This window comes from Lissotriton vulgaris, chromosome 12 (genome assembly GCF_964263255.1).
Source record: "Lissotriton vulgaris chromosome 12, aLisVul1.2, whole genome shotgun sequence".
NCBI classification, from domain to species: domain Eukaryota; kingdom Metazoa; phylum Chordata; class Amphibia; order Caudata; family Salamandridae; genus Lissotriton; species Lissotriton vulgaris.
Window position 1 is genome coordinate 621,166,510 of NC_141700.1, and position 21,213 is coordinate 621,187,722.

Sequence of the window (21,213 nt, forward strand, 5' to 3'; positions counted from 1 at the left end):
CCTGCTACCACAAACCTGAGTTATTTGCGGTGCGCAGGGTGTATTAGAATATGAAAGGAAGCGCCCTTTAAATCCAGAGTGGAGAGAAAGTCGCCTTGCTGAAGAAGGGGCAGCACTTGTTGGAGTGTTGCCATATGAAAATGGTCCGACTGAATGTATAGGTTTAGTTCTCTGAGGTGTAATATAGGTCTGAGAGAGCTGTCCTTTTTGGGAATTAGAAAGTAGAGGGAGTACACCCCTGCTCCCTGGTATGGCAAAGAGACTGATTCTATTTCACCTTTCTGCAACAAAGAGAGAACCTCTTTCTTTAGAAGGGTGAGAAGTTCTTGTGACATGAGGTGTGACCTTGGAGGAATGTTCGCTGGAGTGCTCGTAAGCTCCAGACAATAACCAGATTGGATAATTTGTAGAACCCATTTGTCCGATTTAATCTTATTCCAAATGGGTAGAAATTGGAAAAGACATCCCCCGACAGGAGTGGAATGGTCCGGGGTATGGAGAGGAAGACACTGTTTGATGTTTGCAGGGGAAGTGCGCGTTGAGTTACCTCTGCCTCTTCCCTTGCCGTTGTTTCCTCTATATCCACTTTTAAATTAACCTCTTGAAGAGGGCGACTGATTGTTGCCCTTGTAAGAGGACGAGGGATCGTCTGTAGACACATTTTTTGAGCCGCCCCTGTAAAATGAGCGACGAAAGAACCCTCTGTTGGAAGGTGACTGTAAGGCCGCCATGGACTTAGCAAAGTCAGTATCCTTTTTCATTTTTTCCAGTGATGTATAGACAGCTGGTCCACACAGGTGTTCTTTGTCAAAGGATTGGTTAGGAATAGAGGCTTGTACCTCCGGCTTGATTCCTGAAATTCTTAACCAAGCATGTCTACGTAGCAGTACACTAGTGTTTACTGCCTGAGCTGCTGTGTCTGCCTGATCTAGAGCACACCTGATAGAGGTATTAGTTTTTAAATTACGCTCTTGAATCAGGGCTAGATCTAGACTTATGCTCATAAGAAATAAATTCAATTAGCTTTTTGGGCTCATCATTATGAGCTCTGTCATACCTTGCAAATAGTAATTGAGCATTGGCAATGCACCAATGATTAGCCGCTTACAACGCTATTCTTTTGCCCGAAGCATCAATTAATTTGGACCCTTTATCAGGAGGAGGGGCTTCCCCTGTTTGCGAATTAGCTCTTTTACGAGCGTTGGAAACTACTAGAGATTCCAAGGGTCTTGCTCTTACAGGGTCTTTAAAGATGTCATCAGTATGTTTAATTATACCCTTTAACACTGGTAATGTTTGTGTAGCCCTTTGAGATGAACTTAGTGTGTCAAACTAAATATCTTCCTCTAAAGTCTCTTTAGGTAGCTCTACTCCATGATAATATGCAGCTCTGTTAAAGAGCTCAATGTATCCAATGTTATCATCTGGAGGAGAAGGTCTGGATGAAGATAGGTCAAGATCATTATCTGGTTGAAAGTCAGCATTATAATTATCCCATGGGTCAGTATCCTGTGGTGTGTAGTCCTCTATATCCCTTTACCCTGTGGGTCAGGTGAGGGTGGTGGAGGAGAATGTGTAGGTGTAATGAGTAAATCTGGATCAATGGTTGAAGAAGGTGGGGAAGGGTTAGTACCCACATTTTTCCTTTTTAGAGGAATTTGGTAGTCTTCTTGTAAGCCCATTTTCCTTTTCTCAGGAAGTTTGGCATGAATCTGTCCTGTTTCTGGGTTAATCACAATCTCCTTCCGTTTTGGATCTGAAGGTGGAATATCGGCCTGAGGCTCTTTATTCTAAGTACTTTTTTTAGATTCCGGTTTTGGTATCGAAAGATTCGGCTCTGAAGTTTTTGGCTCCAAAGATTTAGCCTCATAGACCGGTGGCACAGAAACCAGAAGGTGTTTGGATTTTGACACCAAAGGTTTCAGGTCAGCACCGGCGTGGGGACGAGTAGACCCCAAACCGGAAGGCTGTTGTTTATGTTTCGGTGCCAAACCCGAAGACGGGGTGCTCAAAACCTTTTCTCAGTGCTGACCTTGGCCCGGAGGCAGAGGAGGGACCGGAGCCTTTGCATGGAGGAGATGGTAGGGGAAAGAAGTCTCTTTACTCACGATCCGTTGTCACGGTGTGAGGTCTTCGGCATTGGAGTCGGCTTCAGACACGGAGATGTGTTCCTCCTCCATTTCGGCTTTCTGCGCTAGTGATTCTTCATGTTGGGTCTCGTCTCCGAGGAGATCCGGCGCGGAGCCACTTTGCTGGTACATTTCGTGACGCCGAGCCAGACGGTCACGGAGTGTCTTCTTCGATCAAAATGACTGACACGCTTCGCAGTCCTTCTCGTCGTGTTCCGGTGATAGGCAAAGTTTGCACACTTCGTGCAAGTCGGTGTGCGGAAACTTAGCGCGACACCCTGAACAGAACTTGAATAGAGTCCATTCCATCGACTGCTACTGATCCCAGCGCAGGTAGGCCCAACGGCCTTCCACGAATCTTCTGATCGATTTTTTTTAGTGTAAACGATATACGGAGAATGGGAAACACGATCAATAAACAATACCGTCGAGGGTAGTGGATTACGTGTCGAAGGGGGCCTGAAGAAACGGTGCCGAACTGGAGTGCAACAATACACATCCGAACCCGATGGTGGAAAAAAACGATCTAACAATGGAGTCGATGCTCATGCGCACTATCACCGAAAGGAGGATCACCTACCTCGTGACTGGAAAAGACTTCTTCGAACAAAAACAAAGTGCAAAGATCCAGTCCCAACACTAGATGGCAGGCTATGCACAGCATGTGATCTACAGCTCACATGACTCGAACTTATAATTTCTGTGCACTTCTGAAAATTTGGTCACCCAAATAACAGTTTTAAAACAAGCAGGTTACAAATACGAATAGGTGGTGCTAGAAAGAGTTAAAAGAAATAAGAGGCCATCTTGTAACTGTGATGATCCCGCCAAAAACTTGAGAAAAGTTTGGAATTGAGTGAGGAAAGCTAAAAGGATAGCAGCTTGGCTTGCTGAGAAGTGATACTTTATCAATGAGGGAGCGAGGAGGGGATTTTGGACCATAGAGAACGAGTGTTGAAACAAGCAAGGGGCTAACATATATGGTGCATGAAAGTGAGGATCTGACATGGGAATCCGTGTGCAGTAAATGAAGGCTTGCCTGGGTGTGGTACAGGCAAGATTACGGAGCTGCATTGGCCAGATTCCGATACAAAGAGGAGACCTGCTACTTTGTACAATGTTTTTGGCGCCCCCCAGTGACTACCTTCGCCACAGATTCCCTCCCTACCACCCTTTAACAGTCTTCATAACCACTCTCTCTCAGATGCATTTAATTAATTTTATAGGGTCACTCATAAAAGTGAAGTGTGTCAGAGCACTTTAAATAAAGCACACATTACACAGAGACAATCAATCATAGGTGTGTAAATCAGTGTATAGGAAATGTTACATAAGACAGAGGACAACAAGGGGTGGATTCACAGGTCACCCATACAGGTAGGCAGTATAGTTGAAGAGTACTTGGACTGGAGAAGCACATACTCTGAATTTAAAATGTAACACAATAGATTGGGGCTCTCTTCAATAACAAGAACTGATCTGTACCCAAATGAACCCCCTTTTGCAACATTAGAATAATGGAAGTCTGGGGGGAAATCCATACGGTCTAATCTATACCTTGAAGTCTGCACACAGTTCTTTGATGACAGTTATTAGCTCACTGTAAACTGCAACTAACAAACGGAAGTCTCTGACAAAAGCAGTAACCCACTGACCTGTTTACATTATATTCACTTTGTGATCTGCACGGCACATGTTTCCTACAGCAGGCATGGTACCTCTGCGCTACCTTACCATGAATCAAAACTTCCACAAGTCAAAACTTCTACTAGACAAAACTCCGATCTTGCCAGGAAAAACATTAATAACTGGAGTTTTCTTGACATTTTAATTGTTGCCTGAAAATTGCTGGAGGCCAGGAACGCTGCAGCAGGTGCTTTTAAACAAATTATATAACCTGCAAACAGGCGCCCCCACAGGAAGTCACAGGAAGTTAGCACTGGTCGCACCGCCCTAGAGCCGGCCCTGTTGAACAACGTGGTCCCATAAGGTAGATGCAGCAGATGATGATGGAAGGGGCCCTTATCGCTAATGTATAACAGCAAAATAACTGTAAAACATATCATGTAAGAGATTAATTCTCCACTACTACAATGTCCCTTAAGTGTCTAGCTCACATTGCCTGTGACAGTTTACAAAAGATCAGAGAACAAGAATTCTAAATAGAAACTTACTGTGTAAAGCGTGAGTGACTAGAAGGCTCTTCCATATATTGAACACATCAAGAACAAGACATTACATATACATCTCCTACTATATGAATGACTCACAAAGTACAGCTTCCCACTACATAAGAAGGGTATGGTGTTCACTGGTATAATCCAATCTCAACATTCTTTATGTCAATCAAGCCTGTAGAACTTTATGAGAGTTGGTGGTTCCTGACAAAGAAGCTGACCAGTTGTGAATGGAGCACTTTGTTATTAAACACTCTTTTAAAAACCAGATATGTGCAGATTGATCTTTGGATGATCATTTAATCTGTTTTTGGTTGTGCTGAATATGTTTCTGACTGTGCACAACACTGGTACTCGGGTTATAGAGAAGGGTTTTTAAAGTTTTGCCTTACCTTTGGCTCTAAGTCAGAAGGAGAAAATTGTATTTGGGTTGTCTGTAACATATGAAACCAAGCAGAGCAGCAGCTCCTGATTGTCCCCTCTTCACACAAATTCCAAGTTAAGTGAGTGGACAGGGACCAGAATCTTGCTCTTGCTTCTTCCTCTGCTACACTCCCATAAGCTAAGGTCACCTGACCACTAAGGGTAGGATTTACATTGGATACAAGTGACTTAAGTTTTAGGGCTAGGGCTCCCATTGGTCCAGTTTTTGGGGCATTTGATTGGGACTAAGGTTTAGAGCTTCTGATTGGGCCTATGGTGTAGGATTTAGATTCACAAGTGGACCCAGGACTCAGACCATTGATTAGTTCTATGGTGTAGGATTTCCATAGGTTGTAGGGCTAGGGTGTATATTGATTCTAGGGCTTTGGGTGTGAGTTTATATTAATGGCTACGGTTTCAATTAGCTGTAGGCCTAGGGTTTTTATTAGTTGTTTAAGGCTTCTGTTTCTTGGCCCTAGGGCTCTACTGGTTTAAGGGATTACAGCTACAGCTTCTATTGGTTCTCAAGCTTAGAAATAGGGTTTCTATTGGTTCCTTGGCTTGGGGTTCACATTGGTACAGGTCACCTGATCACAAGGATCCCAGTCCCTCTTTAAAGCGAGTCTTCATAGGATTCAGGCAAACAGGGTCAGGTTAAGGGTGTTGTCGGTTCTCCAGTCACAAGAGCTAGTTCATCCCAGTCCACTTTCCGGCCATGCATGGAGACCCTTGTCAAGCACCGCTGGGCCCACAGTTCACCACCACCTACCTTGCCATTTTCTATTTCCATCATAATGATTATTTAGCCGTTTTCAGCTTGCAGCAACAGCCACTTCACAACACAGATTCATACCTTTGTATTAAAAGCCTATATACAAGGCTCATCTATGGAAAACGTCTAAATAATAATTATGATAAAAATATAAAATACATCAGAATATGTAAATAATGCTTTGACTTATGAATTCTCAGGTGTTGATCATACCCGTGTATGTATACATTCTGACTATTGAGTACAAATGATGAGATGGATGTGGTGTGTATGTGGTTTGTCCTAGTTTTATTGATGGAATACGGAATATATCATTATCAATAAATAATATTTTTTGTAATTTTCAATATACATTTGTCTGTCTCTCCTTGTACTAGAATTGTATTAGTTTATTGTGATATTCTTTTTACTAGTTGCCCTAGGAATTTACGCTATGTATTTTTGCCCTGCCTAGAGGAACTTCTTATTAGCAGCATGGGGCCCTTAATCTTTACATTCATAGATTATCTGTATTCCCATGGACAAATAAATAGCAATAATATATTTAAAAAGTCTAACATGGAACTCTACTTATATTTCCAGATTTTAGATTACATCATAATTCTTTTTGATTAAGGCAAATTTATTGGTTACAATTTGACAACTATAGTAATAATTCTCCCCAGAGGGTTACATTCCAATGTCCATTACTATCAGACTTCTCTTTCAAATGGTTTGAAAACATTTTCCGTCTTAAAATATTGTCATGCAGTTTTACATTATTTTATCTCTCTCAAATCTTCTAGTAGAAATGGTTTATTGCCCAGTTTGTTACAATAAACACAGTAGATTGATTGTTTGTAAACAATGGAACAAGAAAGGTATGGCCTTTTTTTCCACTCTTTAAACATGTTTCATGACTGTCACTTCATAAAATTACAAGATTTTTGTTTTAAAGAATGAGTTTCATGATAAATATCGGTTCTTAAAAAAGCTGTTTCAATTCTATTCAATAATATGCCTGACTCAAGTGATACAGATTTTATAAAGTGTCAGCTTGCAGCTTTGTTAGATAGTGATTCTATGACTAAGAAAGCTACAATATATGAAGTATTAAATCAGTTGCTGTTTTCTTATATTAAATCAATGTTTGAACCTCCGTGGGGGCCTAATTTACAAACACATTGCCACCTGAGATTTGGAATAAAAAACAATGCACATTTTCACAAACTGGTATTTCAGCTAGTTGGCCACATAAATGTTTCAAGACAGGATGTATTATGTTTTATTTTCTTTTGTGGTGATCTTGCAAAGTTTTTGAAAATCTAGCTAGGGCAAAACCGGACCTGGGTTTCTTGTGTTACAGTTCAGGGAGGACTTGCCTTGGCAGTTCAGGCATGCCTGTTCCCAATAGAGCAGGGTCAAGACTAATTTGCATATGGCTAAGTCCAAACTGAGGTGGCAAAGTAATGGTATGCAAAATAAGGATGGACTGGGATGCGGCCTCAAGTGATTACCAGTGGCTGAGATTAATTTAAGCACCCCATCCATCACTTTTTTGTATACTTCAGTGTGTCGCCCTAAGTGTGACGGGTATGTCCAGAGGTGGGGCCTGTGCACACTGTCATACAAACCCAACTAGGGCGTAACCGGCCCTGGGTTGCTAATGCTACGGTTTAGGGAGAACTTGGCCTGGTAGGTCAGGCTGGACTGTTTTCACTGGAACAGGGTCAGGACTGATTTTCATATGGCTGGGTCCAATGAGGTTGCATGGTGAGCAAAATAATGATGGACTGTGAGGCAGCTTCAGTAATTACGAGCGGCTGAGATTCCTTCGAGCATTCCATCCATCACTTTTGTGCATAGTGTCATTTTTTTGAATTTGGCTTGGTGTAAAATTAATGAAATGTGGCTTGAAGATTCTGTGTCTAGGTTCTAAGACATTATAAAGAAGCGGATGGTGGTGGCCATCAGGATCGGAAATAATGGTTACATTTGTATTGCAAAGTTAACAAACATATTGCCTGTGTATCTAAACAAACACCTTTAAAACTGGAACTTACTGTTTTGGATTCCAAACAGGAATATTCCTGAAGTCTGCTGAGATGAAGCAGGAGAGTTTTGCAGCTGGTTAAGAGCTCCACTTGCTGTGCTGTGAAACAGAGCAGTCTGTTGTTGTGATGAAGGTGTGCTTACTTGAATCCCTCCAAGGTTGTTTGCAGGACTGAATAACGATGTTTGTTGTATCTCTTGCTGATTAATACTATTTTGCAGAGCAGACATTGAAGCTGAAGTGATGAACAGTGTTACTTGCTGCTCTTGGGAACTTGGAGTCCCTTGGACTATTTGAATCTGTTGAGTATTGTGAAATATTGATGACTGCTGCTGCTGCTCAGATTGTGATGAGGCGGAATTCTGAAGTGAGGACATTGAACCCTGACCTTCAAACTGCATGGGCTGTTCCTCCCGATTCATAGTAGGTCTGTTTTGGGAGTGAAAAACAGTCTGATTCTGTTGCTCCTGATTTGACATTAGGCTTTGACTGGTGGTATAAAGCATGCTTTGCTGTTGTTCCTGAGAAGACATTGTATTCTGATTGCTGAATACAATTCCTTGTTGCTGTTCTTGCGATACAGAGGTGTTTGGGATTCCAACAATCGAATGCTGGGATTGAAACATTGACCCTTGTTGGTTTGTGCTCATTGACATCTGTGATTGAAATAAGTCCTGTTGCGGCTCATGCTGAGACTGAAACATATCTTGCTGGAGCTGCTGCTGAGATTGAAACAGATCCTGTTGTGGTTGCGACTGGGACTGAAACAAATCCTGTTGTGGCTGTGGTTGGGACTGAAATAGTTCTTGTGGCAGCTGCTGCTGGGACTGTAACATGTCTTGCTGGGATGACTGTTGGGACTGAAACATATCTTGTGGGTGATGTTGTTGGGATTGAAATACTTCTAGAGATGGCTGCTGCTGGGAGTGAAACACGTCCTGTTGAGATTGCTGATGGGATTGAAAAACATCTTGCTGAGGTTGTTGGTGGGACTGGAATACATCTTGTTGGGGTTGCTGATGGGACTGGAACATATCTTGTTGGGGTTGCTGATGGGTCTGAAATATGTCTTGCTGGGACTGCTGCTGAGACTGAAACATGCCCTGCTGGGTTTGCTGCTGGGACTGAAACAAACTCTTTTGGGGCTGGTGCTGGGATTGAAACAGGTTCTGCTGTGGTTGCTGCTCTTGGGAAAGAGGGGTACTCTGCATATGTGACATTTGTGTCTGCTGCTGGAAAGTACTTTGTTCTACATTTGTAGCTCCTTGATGTGTATTGTGGGAATTCTGGTTGGTAAAGTATGAGACCGTTTTATCTTGAGATGTACCATTATTTGGCAGAGAGCTCCGTGAATTTTGGGAAATGAATAAGTGTGCAGACTGATGATCTGGTGAAGCGGATGTGCCTTGGAGCACAGTCATGGTGTTTGGAGAATGGAAAAGTGAGGACTGCATCTGGTCTGGAGATGAGACTGAATTCTGATGCTGCTCCATTGTATTAGGGTTATGGAAAATGGATCCTTGATTGTCCTGGGACATATTCTGTGCATCGCCAATTGAATTTGAAGGGTGAAAAAGTGGAGTTTGGGATATATTGGGAGATTGCTGCATGAAGTTTCCAGACTGAAGTGTCACCATTTCACCGGACTGCTGAAAAAGGCTTCCTCCCTGCTGCTGAGTTCCACTAGTCTGAACAGCCATCATCTCTGGAGATGAGAAAATGCTAACCGGAGGTTGGCTTTCGCCACTGTGTTGCATCTGAACTATGGCAGCCTGAAATAGATTACTTTGCATCTGTTTTGCTTTGCCAGGAGACTCATCACCATTAGCAGAATTAGATGATTGAAACATGTTTGAGCTGGTGGTAGATACATCCTGCTGAGTCACCGCATTGCTTTCATTCCCAGAAACGGACGAGGGAGAGAACAAGTCACATTGCATGTGCAAGTCTTCACTAGGTGCCAGTCCACTCATGATATGGGAACTGTGCCCATACACTGGTGATTGTTGAATGCTTCCAGTTGTTGAGCCAGTTGCTGCAAACAGATCTGACTGCATTGGGCCCGTGGCCTGATGTATACTTTGTTGCATTCCCATCACTAGTGAAGATGAAGTGTCCATGGCTTGTTGCTGGTTTGATAATGAGCTCTCAGTTTGTGGACTAACATTTTCAGACCTTCCTGGCAAGCTATCTGGTCTGGAATGGGTTGAATTATCAGGTGAGGAAAACATTCCTGAACCTACAGTGCTCTGAATTTGACTGACCTGCTGAAATATTTCAGAATTCATTTGCTCGGACACTGCCTGTGTACTTTCACCACTACCTGGTCCAGTAAACAACACAGCCGAGAGTTTCTGCTGGGCCTCCAGGACCTGCTGAACCATATCCACATTTGCGCTGCTGCTAGTGACTGGGCTAGATGGGAAGCTGCCTGTCTGCATCTGTTGCATAGTGTTCTGTAAATGGTTCACAGCATTTGCTGGGGAGAACATACTGGAAGACATTTGTTGATGTAACGCCTGTACTTGCTCTCCAAATGTTTGTTGCTGCTGTGAAAGTTCAGCCATTTGCGACAAATTAACTACTGCTGAATCTGTTTGTAGAACATCCGACTGTGCATCTCTCCTTGGAAATTGTACATTCGGTTGCAGCAATGATTCAGTATTCTGACTGGGGACAGAGACCGAACCGAATGGGACTGAATGAGTAATGTCTTGTGTTTGGAGAGGACTCATGGTCTCTGGACTATATCCTTTTGTCTGAATAGGAGTTTTTTCCCCATCAATAAGAGAGACTGAAGGAGAGAACGACCCACTGGTAGACATGTTTGTAAGTGGGTTTGGAGGTGGTCCAACGACATTCGTAGTCTGAAAAAGAAACAGAAACCTATTAAATTGTTCGAGTAATGTACAGTATATAAAATAAATATTTTGAACATCTCAGGTGTACCCAACATGTTGTACAGGTCAGACATGCATAAATATCCTTTCACACATTTAAGATTGTTAAAATGGCATACCTCCTATTTAAAGTATTGCAGATTAAGAGACAACAGCCATCATAATGTTTTTCTACATGTAACCATGGTTCTTAATAAAGCATGATGACCTTTCATTTATTAAAACATGCTAGATATTCAAAGGCAATAGACTGCATGGGTGATACAGTAACTTCATTAGTGTTTTCAGATTATTAAAGAGTACAGGTTTTATTTCTTTGTTAGGAAATTATATTTTAGCATTACATACCATCTGGGCCACTTCAGAGTGACACTGAGAAAGACATGGAGGACTGTGTATGAATTAATTAAAATAACAGCAAAGCAGAACTGTAACTACATTTAATATCTTCTACAGCACTGGACCTTTCATAAACTCATAAGCCTTTGGTCACCTTGAGCTGGCCATATGTTTCAGCTAAAAATGGCCACTCTTATTTTTGGTCTGATATCATCAAGATCCAAGTGCTTGCTAGACACGTGAAAGGTGACCTTAACATAGCCAGAGCTTCGAAAAGTTCAGATACCGGCACGCCTCGCGAGAGCACAGAAGACAATATTCTGCATCTAAATGAATGAACTTAAACCTACCACATATACTTGCAGACTAGTTTGCAAACAATTACTAATCAAAATCAAGAGGTGCCAAGATTTCCTTTTGTTTACCTTCCACTTATACATAAGGGGAAGAAGGCTTCTTCTTACTGTGTTGCTGGAACTATTTTGCCATCTCCTGGTAAAACTGGTCAGGCAGCCACATAGGCTTCTCCAAAAACTTGATATACATATTGACTGTAGTTGCTTTTGGCATGTAGTCTCATGCCTCACTTTGGATTTCTGTTAATGGGGTGTACATTAAAGAAATTCCAGAGCACCACTTGGTCAATTTTTAAACTAGAAAATGTATCTGTTCCCAGGCTGCAATGTAAAGTGTAGATATTGGAGCGTACCTGCAAGGAGCAAGATGGAATCTCCGTGAGTTCTCTCCACTCGGCCGCTCCTGCCGGAAGCGATACGCTCAGCCAGCCGCCCTGCGCAGACCTGTCAGATGCGAGAGAGATGCAGAGACTGACTCTGGCGTCGCGAGGTCGGAAATTTACCAGGACATTGAAGACTTTCTGTCGAGGGAGGGCTCCCCCACAAGTAATACCCGACGATCAAAGGATTTATAGCTTTGCGTTGGAGGAGCAGCTTCTTCTAGCAGTAACTGTTGCCGGCCCACGGGCTCGTCGGATCCTGCTGTACTTTGCGGCTGCAAGAATTTTTCAAGCCGGCTTTTCCCTCACTGACCCCCCGGCTACAGGCAGATGGCACCGCAGCATAATCTTCCACAACAGCCGGTGCATTATGAATTCGAGAGGAGTGTGGAGAGGCTCCAAAACGAAGACACCGGTTGCCGCAAATGAATCTAAGAGCTCCAAGGACTCAGCTACAGCTACAGCGGCTGTTGGAGCTGCCACATCAGGAGGAGTATGGGGAGGAGCTGCCACCCACTGTGAATACAGACTCTAAAAACTCTGATATAGTTCACACCCCCCCCAGAAAAAAAAATTCTGGGCACTAAAAAGACTCACCTTAACCCCACGCTAAACTCTAAAAACCAAGCAGCCTTACAACAAGAGGGGAATGTTGGGAAAGAGAGCCTCAGAGGAGGGCCTACACTTGACTCAGACGAGAATGCTCATAGCATTTCTGCTCACTCCACAGCACCCACTAAGGATGCAGACATTCTCCCTCCAACTTCCCTGCCAGATCTGCCCTCCAGTAACCTCTCCTTACCTCACGTACTGGACATTGGCAGCAAAGACCCCTGCCCTGAGACCCCATCTCTCGCTCCTAATCTACAGGTGATCAACGACCCACAGTCGGATGAGATTGATAAGGTCATTCAAAATTTGGTGGTGCGCTCCATTCCTCAAAACCCCTGGACACCTGAGGCAGGAATGGAACACTTTTACTCTGTCTCAGACGGTACTCCCTCGTCCTCAAATGATGAAGTATCTGAGGGCGCCAGCAAAGGGGATAGTGAGGTTTCACACAAGGAAACCGGCACTGTTCAGCGCTCCAAGAAGCCCAGTAACAAGAGTAAGCGGCGCAGTCAGCTAAAGTGGGAGTACTCGGACTCCCAAATGTCGTATCCACCAAATGAGGATGACCACAATTCAACCCAGTGGGGGAGCTCAAAGAATCTGCTGACCGACTCCTCTGGATCCTCTTTAGCTTCCATTCTAGCTTCAATTAAGGAATTTCACGAAGAGATTCAGGCTGATAACCGCACGGCCAAAAACACCGCCAAGGAATTACAATGCGGGCTAAGGCGCCTGAACAAAATTTGGTCTGACATCAGCGACCGTATCACCTTGGTAGAGGCACGAACAGAACACCTAGAGACTGAAAGCCTTGCCGCCAAGCAACATGGGGAGTCCAACACAGCCTGCATGATGGACCTAATGACAAAGATGGAGAATCAGGAAAATCGCCAGCGTCGAAACAACCTACGCTTACTTGGCATTCCTGAAGGGAAGGAGGGGGGCGATCCAAGACGCTTCATCATCAAGCTGCTTCAAGAGTCCTTCCCTGACGAACCAGGCTGGGATTGGGACCGTGAGGTGCAGAGGGCGCATCGCTTCCCCTTTCACCTAAAACGACAACATAACCCAGCTGGAGGACATCCAAGGGTGTTTCTGGTGTATTTCGGAAATTTCCTTCTTAGAGAGATGATTTACGATAAAGCCTGCTTCAACTCTAAAAAAGGTGCCAACGGTATAACTTTCTTTGCTAAGCCAGACTTCTCTCATCAGACAGTTGAGCGCATATGGCGCCTAAGACAATTAATTTTACCTTTTCAGCAACAAGGGGCGGACGTGTATCTCATGAATCCTGCCAGACTCAAGGTCATATTCAATGGAACAACCAAAATCTTCCTTTCTGAAATAAAAGCTGGGGAATACCTGGACGAGCTGAAGTCCAAAAAAAGCAACAGATGAATTAAGCTCTAGCTGACGTTGCCCACCCGGCTGTGTGCCCGGCAGTGTGCCTACTATAGACTACTATTGACTATTTTTGGATTTTTGTCTTACACACAGATGCCTTTACACAGTTATCCTATCTTTTTTCTTTTCTTTGTTTACTTCTAGTTTTTTCTCTTATTTTGTCAGCCTACATATAGCAAACCATATGAGGACCTCTGACATGTGGCCATCTAGAGGAGGGATCTAACTTGGGCCTTTTTCTCTCATTCCGCGTGGCTGCTCATGTAGATTGCCATCATTCAGGGTTTACCTGATTGCTCAAAGAAGGGGGAGGAGGGGGCACTCGCACTTTTATTGGAAAAATAGACACAACATTTTGTTGTAATTCACCACTTAGTCACCATATGTACATACAAGCAGACTGTATATTTCATTGCAGCGAATGGCTAATACAATTCTTTTTTAAATGGCTAATATTGACACATTAAGAATCGTTTGTGTAAACATCTGTGGGCTTAATGATCATTCCTAAAGGCAAAGTGTGTCTCAGGGCCTTAGAACTTTGAGGGGAGACATCTATTAACTGCAGGAAACACATAATGAAGGCTCACAGAAATACCTACTTGACTCTTTAGGGTTCAAAGTTTTGGGGGCAACTTCTCAAGGCTCTAAAACTAGGGGGGTGGGCATCTTGGCTGAAAAGAGGCTCCTTCTTAATACTCCTAGGGTCAAAGCGGACCCTCACGGAAGATGGGTTATAACTGAATGTCTTCTTCCTGGTAGTCCCCCCTTTACACTTTGTTCAATCTATGGTAGTAATACGGATGATCCCGGAGTTATCAATTTAGTATCAGGGGAACTAGCCCACTGGCCTACCCCCATAATTCTCTGTGGCGACCTCAACCTACACCTGCCCAGTAATTGGGCTATTGATAACACCTGGCAATATAAGGGCAGATAACCACTGGTCTTTCAGGCCTTGACTAACCTGGTTGAGACGCATGGCTTAAAAGACGTTTGGGCTAGCTTGAAACCTTCCCACCCCTGCTACACTTTCTATTCTGCCCCTCACCACACCTTTGTCAGGCTAGACTATTTCTTTATGTCATCCTCTCTCATTAACAACAGCACTATAGAGATGGTCCCGCGTTTTATGTCCGATCACAATCCCCTTATTCTTAACATCAAGGGGCTGGTAAAACGTAGAACGCCCCCTACCTGGAGTTTTGAGAAAGCCCTACTACAGGACCTAACATATCAGACACGTATGCGGGGTTGGATACAGGATTTTTTTTAGAAATAAACATGGGGTCAGCTTCCTTGGCCGTTGTCTGGGACACACTCAAAGCAGGCATCATGGGCAAGACTCTTTGCTTTTCAGTGGGCAAAAATAAAAAGGAGAGACTTTTGATAAGCGATCTCCAGGAGAAGCTCAAGATTGCTGAAACTAAACTAACCCAAGCTATCCAAACAGGGCTAAACACTGAGGATATCCAAGATGAGGTTGTCCTAGCCAGAGCTAGAATAGGAGCGATTTTCTCTGAAAAAAACGCTGCAAAATGGGCTGTTACACGACAAGAAAGTTATGAATGTAGCGATAGCATAGGGCACCACTTGGCGGTTAGGACCCGACAGCAGGTCTCGAGCAACGAGATACACACAATTAAACTCCAATCAGGAGAGGAGTCTAAAGATTTTGATCTGATACGTAAGGGCTTCCAGGACTTTTATGCTAAATCATATACTGTGGAGAATAAAGACCCGATTGACCTAATTGAGAACGACATTTCCAGATATTTGAACGAGATCAATCTCCAAACCCTTTCCGCCGACACTAGCAATGTATTAGAACTAACTCCTACCTGGGAAGAGATACAGGAATCTCTTAAGTCCCTTCCCGACGGGAAAGCCGCAGGGTTGGATGGTATCCCTGTGGAATGTTATAAGGTCTTTGCACCTCAAATCCAGAACATATTAAAGGAATTAGTAACATCCATTTTCAGCGGGGCTCCGCCTCCAGCCTCCTGGTCTAATGCCAGGGTAGCTATCTTTCCAAAAAAAGATAAATCCCCGCTCGAAATGAGTTCATATAGGCCAATAACACTTATCAACTGCGACTCCAAGATTTTTTCTAACGTATTGGCAAGTCGAATTACCTCAGTGGTGGAATACCTCGTATCAGAGTGGCAGCATGGGTTTATCCCGAAAAAGGGCACAACAACAGAGCATGTTAGACGAGCCATTACTCTATTTGACTCCGCACAGGCAGCAGGAGACCCGATGTAATTAACACTACTCGACGCCGAAAAGGCCTTTGATCGGGTCTCCTGGAGATACTTGTGGGCAGTCATTAAAAGGATGGGCTTTGGGCCAAAACTTATACATGCTGTACAAGCGCTCTACCTAAAACCTTCGGCCTGTGTCTCTATAAATGGTCAATTAACCGGGCAACTTGAGATTTCCCGAGGCACCAGACAGGGCTGCCCCTGCTCCCCTCTGTTTGCCCTGTATTTGGACCCTTTTATTAAACAGATCGAAAGCAACCATAACATTCCACAGATTAGTTAACAAGGCTGTAGTACCAAAATCTTAGCATTTCAGACGACCTGGCTATTACCTCACCAGACCCCCTAAGAGCCATAACGGGACTGGATATTGGGGCAACTACATTTGGGAAGATTTCTGGCTGCGCTCTTAATAAAAATAAGACCCAGATAAAAACAAATAGTCACATTTCTTGGACTGACCATAGGGTGGTACCTAAAGCCAAATATTTAGGAGTTGTTATTTCTTCTAATCTGGATGAAGTTGTTTCCAACAATCTACTTCCGCTCGCAACATAGACCAGGAAAGCACTGAAGCAAATAAATAACCTGCACCTCACTTTAGTTGGCAGATGTAATGTTGTAAAAATGACCTATTTTCCCAAACATCTATACTATTTCCGCACAATACCTTTAGAATTTAGTAAAGCCAGCCTTATGAAATTTCAACAAATATATACACAATTTATTTGGGCATACTCACAACCCAGGAGGGCACTCAGACAACTATGCCTGCAAAAAGATCGAGGAGGCTGGGCATTTCCCAAATTTATTTTATTTTGGAATTTTATAAAGCGCTTAGTTACGCTATCCGGCATGTCCCTGCGCTGAGACTGAGTATGTGGGGAGGGGGGGGTGGAAAGTTAAGGCAGTGCTAGGCGAAACAGGTGTGTTTTGAGGGCTCTGCGGAATTTGGCCTCAGAGGGTTCAAGGCGTAATTCAGTCGGGAGTAAGTTCCAATTCTTGGCTGCAAGAAGTCTGAACGATCTGCCCCCCCATACGGGCTCTACGGATTTTAGGGATTGCGACCAGTCCAGTGCCAGAAGATCTAAGCATCCGCTCTGATCTGTAGGGGGTGATAAGACAGTTTAGGGGGGCAGGTGCTCTACCTCCCAAGATGCGATGGCATATGCAAAGGGCTTTGAATTTGATCCTTTCACGGATCGGCAGCCAATGAAGGGACTTTAGAGCAGCTTTAGAGGAAGTTCGTCTAGGCAGCCTTAGCACCAGCCGGGCTGTCGCATTCTGCAATACTTGGAGACGGTTGAGACTGCTGGCCGTACTGCCCAAGTAAAGGAGATTGGCATAATCGAGTCTCGATGTTACCAGGGCGTGCACAAGAGTCTGTCTGTCTCCAACAGGGAGCAGGTCAAGGACCTTACGTAAGGTCTTGAGTATCCCAAAGCACATTCCCACTACCCGATTAATCTGGGGCGCAAACGACAGTGCGGAGTCAAATAGTACCCGAGGTTTTTGGCCTGTTGACATGGCACAGGAGTAGGGCCCAGACAGTCCGGACACCATGCTGATGACCACACAGATGGACACCCCCCCCACCACGAGCACTTCAGTCTTGGAGCCATTCAACTTCAGGCAGTTGTTAGACATCCAGGAGGCTAGTTCCTGCATGCAAGCACTGAAGTTGGTGGCCGCAATTCCGGGCGCCCGTGATAGGGAGATGGCCAGCTGCGTGTCGTCCGCGTAAGATACGAGTTGGATATCATATCTTTCCACAATAGTGGCTACAGGGGAGGCGTAAAGGTTGAACAGGGTGGGGCTTAGGGCAGAGCCCTGGGGAACCCCTTGATCGAGATTGAACATCCTGGAGTAGTGTTCACCCTGTCTAACCTGAAAGCCTCTCTCCGTCAGAAAGGACTGTATCCACCTGAGTGCCCTCCCATTGATTCCACCCTTGTTAAGACACTGTAGCTTGTCCCTCATCTACTCCTTGCCTGATAGTCTCAGTGGCCAGGAGCAACGCAGACTCAGTGGAGTGGCGTGGGCGAAATCCAAACTGAGAGGGATGGAGAAGATTGGATTCATCCACAAAGGTCATAAGTTGAAGATTGACCACCTTTTCTGCCACCTTGGCCATGTAAGGGAGAAGGGAAATAGGTCTCAAGTTGTCCATCCTATCCCAGCTGAGGTTTGATTTTTTTTTTAAGCAGGAGCACAATTGCTTGCTTCCACTTTTTAGGTACATTGCAGGTCTTAAAAGAGATATCGAGAACATCTCTAATATACGGTTCTAGGGTTTCAATACTTCCTCCAAGAAGTTTCGGTGATGCCGGGTCACAGGGGGACCCAGATTTAATAGAGCGGCAAATCCGCTGCAGCTCATTAGAGGATGGAGTAATAAAATTGCCTAACCTATTTGTACCTTCGTCTAATTTAAGATTTTCCCTGAACTCTGTTGCCTTTTCCTTACCCCCTGTAAAAGTGGAGTAGATGTTAGCCACTTTATCAGAGAAATAGGTGGCAATGCGGTTACAGGACTCAACCGAGATCGAGGAAGGGTCAAGAGAGGAGCTGCAAATGGAGATTTCTTTATAGATTTTAAATAGCTCCTTGGTGGAGTTATGAGCTTCTCCAATCCTGCCTGAAAAGTAGTTGGTTTTAGCGCGCCTGATTAGGTTGTGATATTCCCTACGTCTGCCTATATATTTCAGTTTGGCTTGATCTAAGTACGCCACCCTCCATTGTCTTTCTAGTTTCTTACATTCCGCCTTGGCTAGGCGGAGTTCATCGCTAAACCAAGGGGATGATTTTTTGGGGCCTGGTATAGGTTTTTTTTGGCAGAGGGGAGCTGTATCATCCAGGGCCACAGTAATGGGCTCATCAAGTCTGTCGGAAGCTGTAACAGCATCTTCCCCACCTGGTCTACCACCTTTGGTGAGGGCAGAATCAAATTTGGCTTTAGAGAATGTAGTCCATTTCTGACTCAGGTATTTGGCGTTATAGGGCTTTTGGGCATTAGTTGCAGGGACAGTTAATGTAAAAGGAACTACAAAGTGATCGGACTACGGTACAGGGATAGGAGACTGGACATTTACACCATCCCAGTTGGCAAATATAGGGTCCAACAAATGGCCCTTGAGGTGGGTGGGGGCTTTAGATTCAGTGGATAGTTGAAGGGACAGAAGTTGCTAGTAGAAGTCAGAAGCTGCTTTATCTGCTAGATTATCTAAGTGGATGTTAAGATCACCTAGAAGCAGAAACTTATCCCTACGGAGGGCAGTCTCCGTGATGCCATCAATCAAGCGGGTAATGAACTGGGTAGAGGGGCCCGGAGGACGATAAATCAATAGGCCATTCACCATATTCCCGTGTTAACCTTGATGGAGAAGGCTCCTATCTCGCCTTCGGCGATGGGAAAGGGTTCAAGTTGGCAAATCAATGGCTGTTTAAAAATTATTGCTATCCCCCCACCTCTGCCTCCAACCCGAACCAAATGAACCATAGTATATTCCGCAGGAAGAGAGGCCACTATGTCCGGCCCAGAATTGGAGTCCAGCCAGGTTTCTGTGAGAAACAATAGATAGAGTTTCATGTCTGATAGTAGATCATAAATATCAAGGCTATGTTTCCTCATGGATCTGGTGTTAAGTAACCCACACGTAATCCTGGTGTGCTCCACCCTGGGATTATTATTATTATTGGGCAGCGGTCATGCATTACAGCTCTGAGCTAATTAAAGAACATCCTGACATCTACACTACAGAGCTGGCCTCTACCTTCCAATTACTGGTTGGGGAGCACCATTGGGGGTGTCTGCTACGATAAACTACCTTTGGATACTTTAAACAGGTTAGATTCAAGACTCTGCTTAACTCGTTTAAGGTTTTCCGAAGCATCTGCAGATGTTTTGGTATAGGCAGATACAATCATTACTCTCCCATTCTAAATAATAGTAACCTCCCTGATATCTTTGGAAGGGCTTACTTCTCTGACTGGTATAGGGCTGGTATTAGAAAAGTAGGTGACCTAATTACCAGTGAGGGAGTTATTCCCTTCCCTGACCTTTTAGTTAAATTCAGCCTCAAGAAAGAGGACGCTTTCAAATATCGGTCTATCTACGATTTTCTCTCTAGGAAGGCCGGGGGTACCTCTGGATTTATGGAGCTGGAACTTCTTAATGTCCTACGCAAACCTCTGACCCCTCGAATTGGCCTCCTATACAGCATCTTAAATAGACAGACGCCGGACGATTTAAAAACTATTACAGGCAAATGGCAAATCAAACTTGATTCTCCTACGAATGTTTTCTTTAATTCACTTACCCTCTCACAAAATATTTTACTTTCAGCTAAACTACAAGTTCAGCACTTTAAAACATATTTTATTTTTGCACATCACTCCTAGCAAAATCGCAAAATGGGGGACCGGACAAGGCACTCTTTGTCCTAGATGCGCCGAATTCGGGGCCAATTCCATACACATATTTGCTTCCTGTACAAAGCTCTCATTTACTTTGAACCGAATACAGGGGTTTTTAAGAGAAGTCACTTCTCAGCCGATAACCTTGAACCCCACCACCATTATGCTTGGAACGCAAACAGAAACTCCACACTTGAAAATGGAGGGCATAACTTTCATAGCAATGGCTGTTTGGAGGATCTGTGTGGCTACAGCTTGGCTAGACCCAGAGCCCCCTTCATTTTCTCAATGGCTTTATAGATTCATGGCAACCTATCACTTTGAAATAGCTGCATTCACCAAAAAGGGACGCAGGGGCCGGAAGAAAGGCCTTGGGGTGTGGGAAAATCTTACTAATTGGTTGACTCTGTCTGATTAGCCTGTGTACTTTCGTCTTTGTACTACTCGGTGCCTGCTTGTTAAAACAGTTTTTCTCTCTTTTCTTTTTCTTTCCAGCTACTTTTCTTCTCCTTGATTCCTTCCTTGGTGCATATTTGCGCCCTTTATTTCAATTACATGATGTATTTTTTTTTTTGCTACAGAGGGGTGGGGGGTGGGTGGTTCGATGGACCTTTGATGTAAATTTTTATCTGCACATACTTTGCAATTTGAAAATATATATATTTTTTTTAAAGTAAAGTGTAGATATTGGCATTTCTCTGTGTTGCTGCCCTGAAAATGTCCTGTGAATGTAGCCATCTTACAAATGAGGTGGGAGATTCCAAATTTTTCAAGCCAAACATAACTTTATTTTAGCTTTCATGTGCTTAAAATATCCTTCAGAATAGGGAAGGAAAATATTACTTATCTGGCAAGCATCAGTTCAGAGTGTGTAGCGGTGTAGGTTCATATGATTAGCATACCTTGTCATATCGACTTGGGCTTGGACGTTTCCAAGTTGTTATTATTTGAGGAAATCTTAAGTCACAAGATGTGGTGTGACGTTTCCTCTTAGGGTACATTTGTGAAT

General features: G+C 43.9%; 1 protein-coding gene across 4 annotated transcripts in view; it reads right to left on the bottom strand.

The window, feature by feature from the left end:
• Positions 1-21,213, bottom strand: part of NFAT5 (nuclear factor of activated T cells 5) — a 956,760-nt gene that overhangs the window by 77,040 nt on the left and 858,507 nt on the right. For all 4 annotated transcript variants that reach the window (XM_086945726.1, XM_086945727.1, XM_086945728.1 and 1 more), the window contains one exon: positions 7,544-10,400. In XM_086945726.1, the coding sequence (XP_086801852.1) occupies positions 7,544-10,400 (2,857 nt within the window). The remainder of the gene's footprint in view (positions 1-7,543; positions 10,401-21,213) is intronic.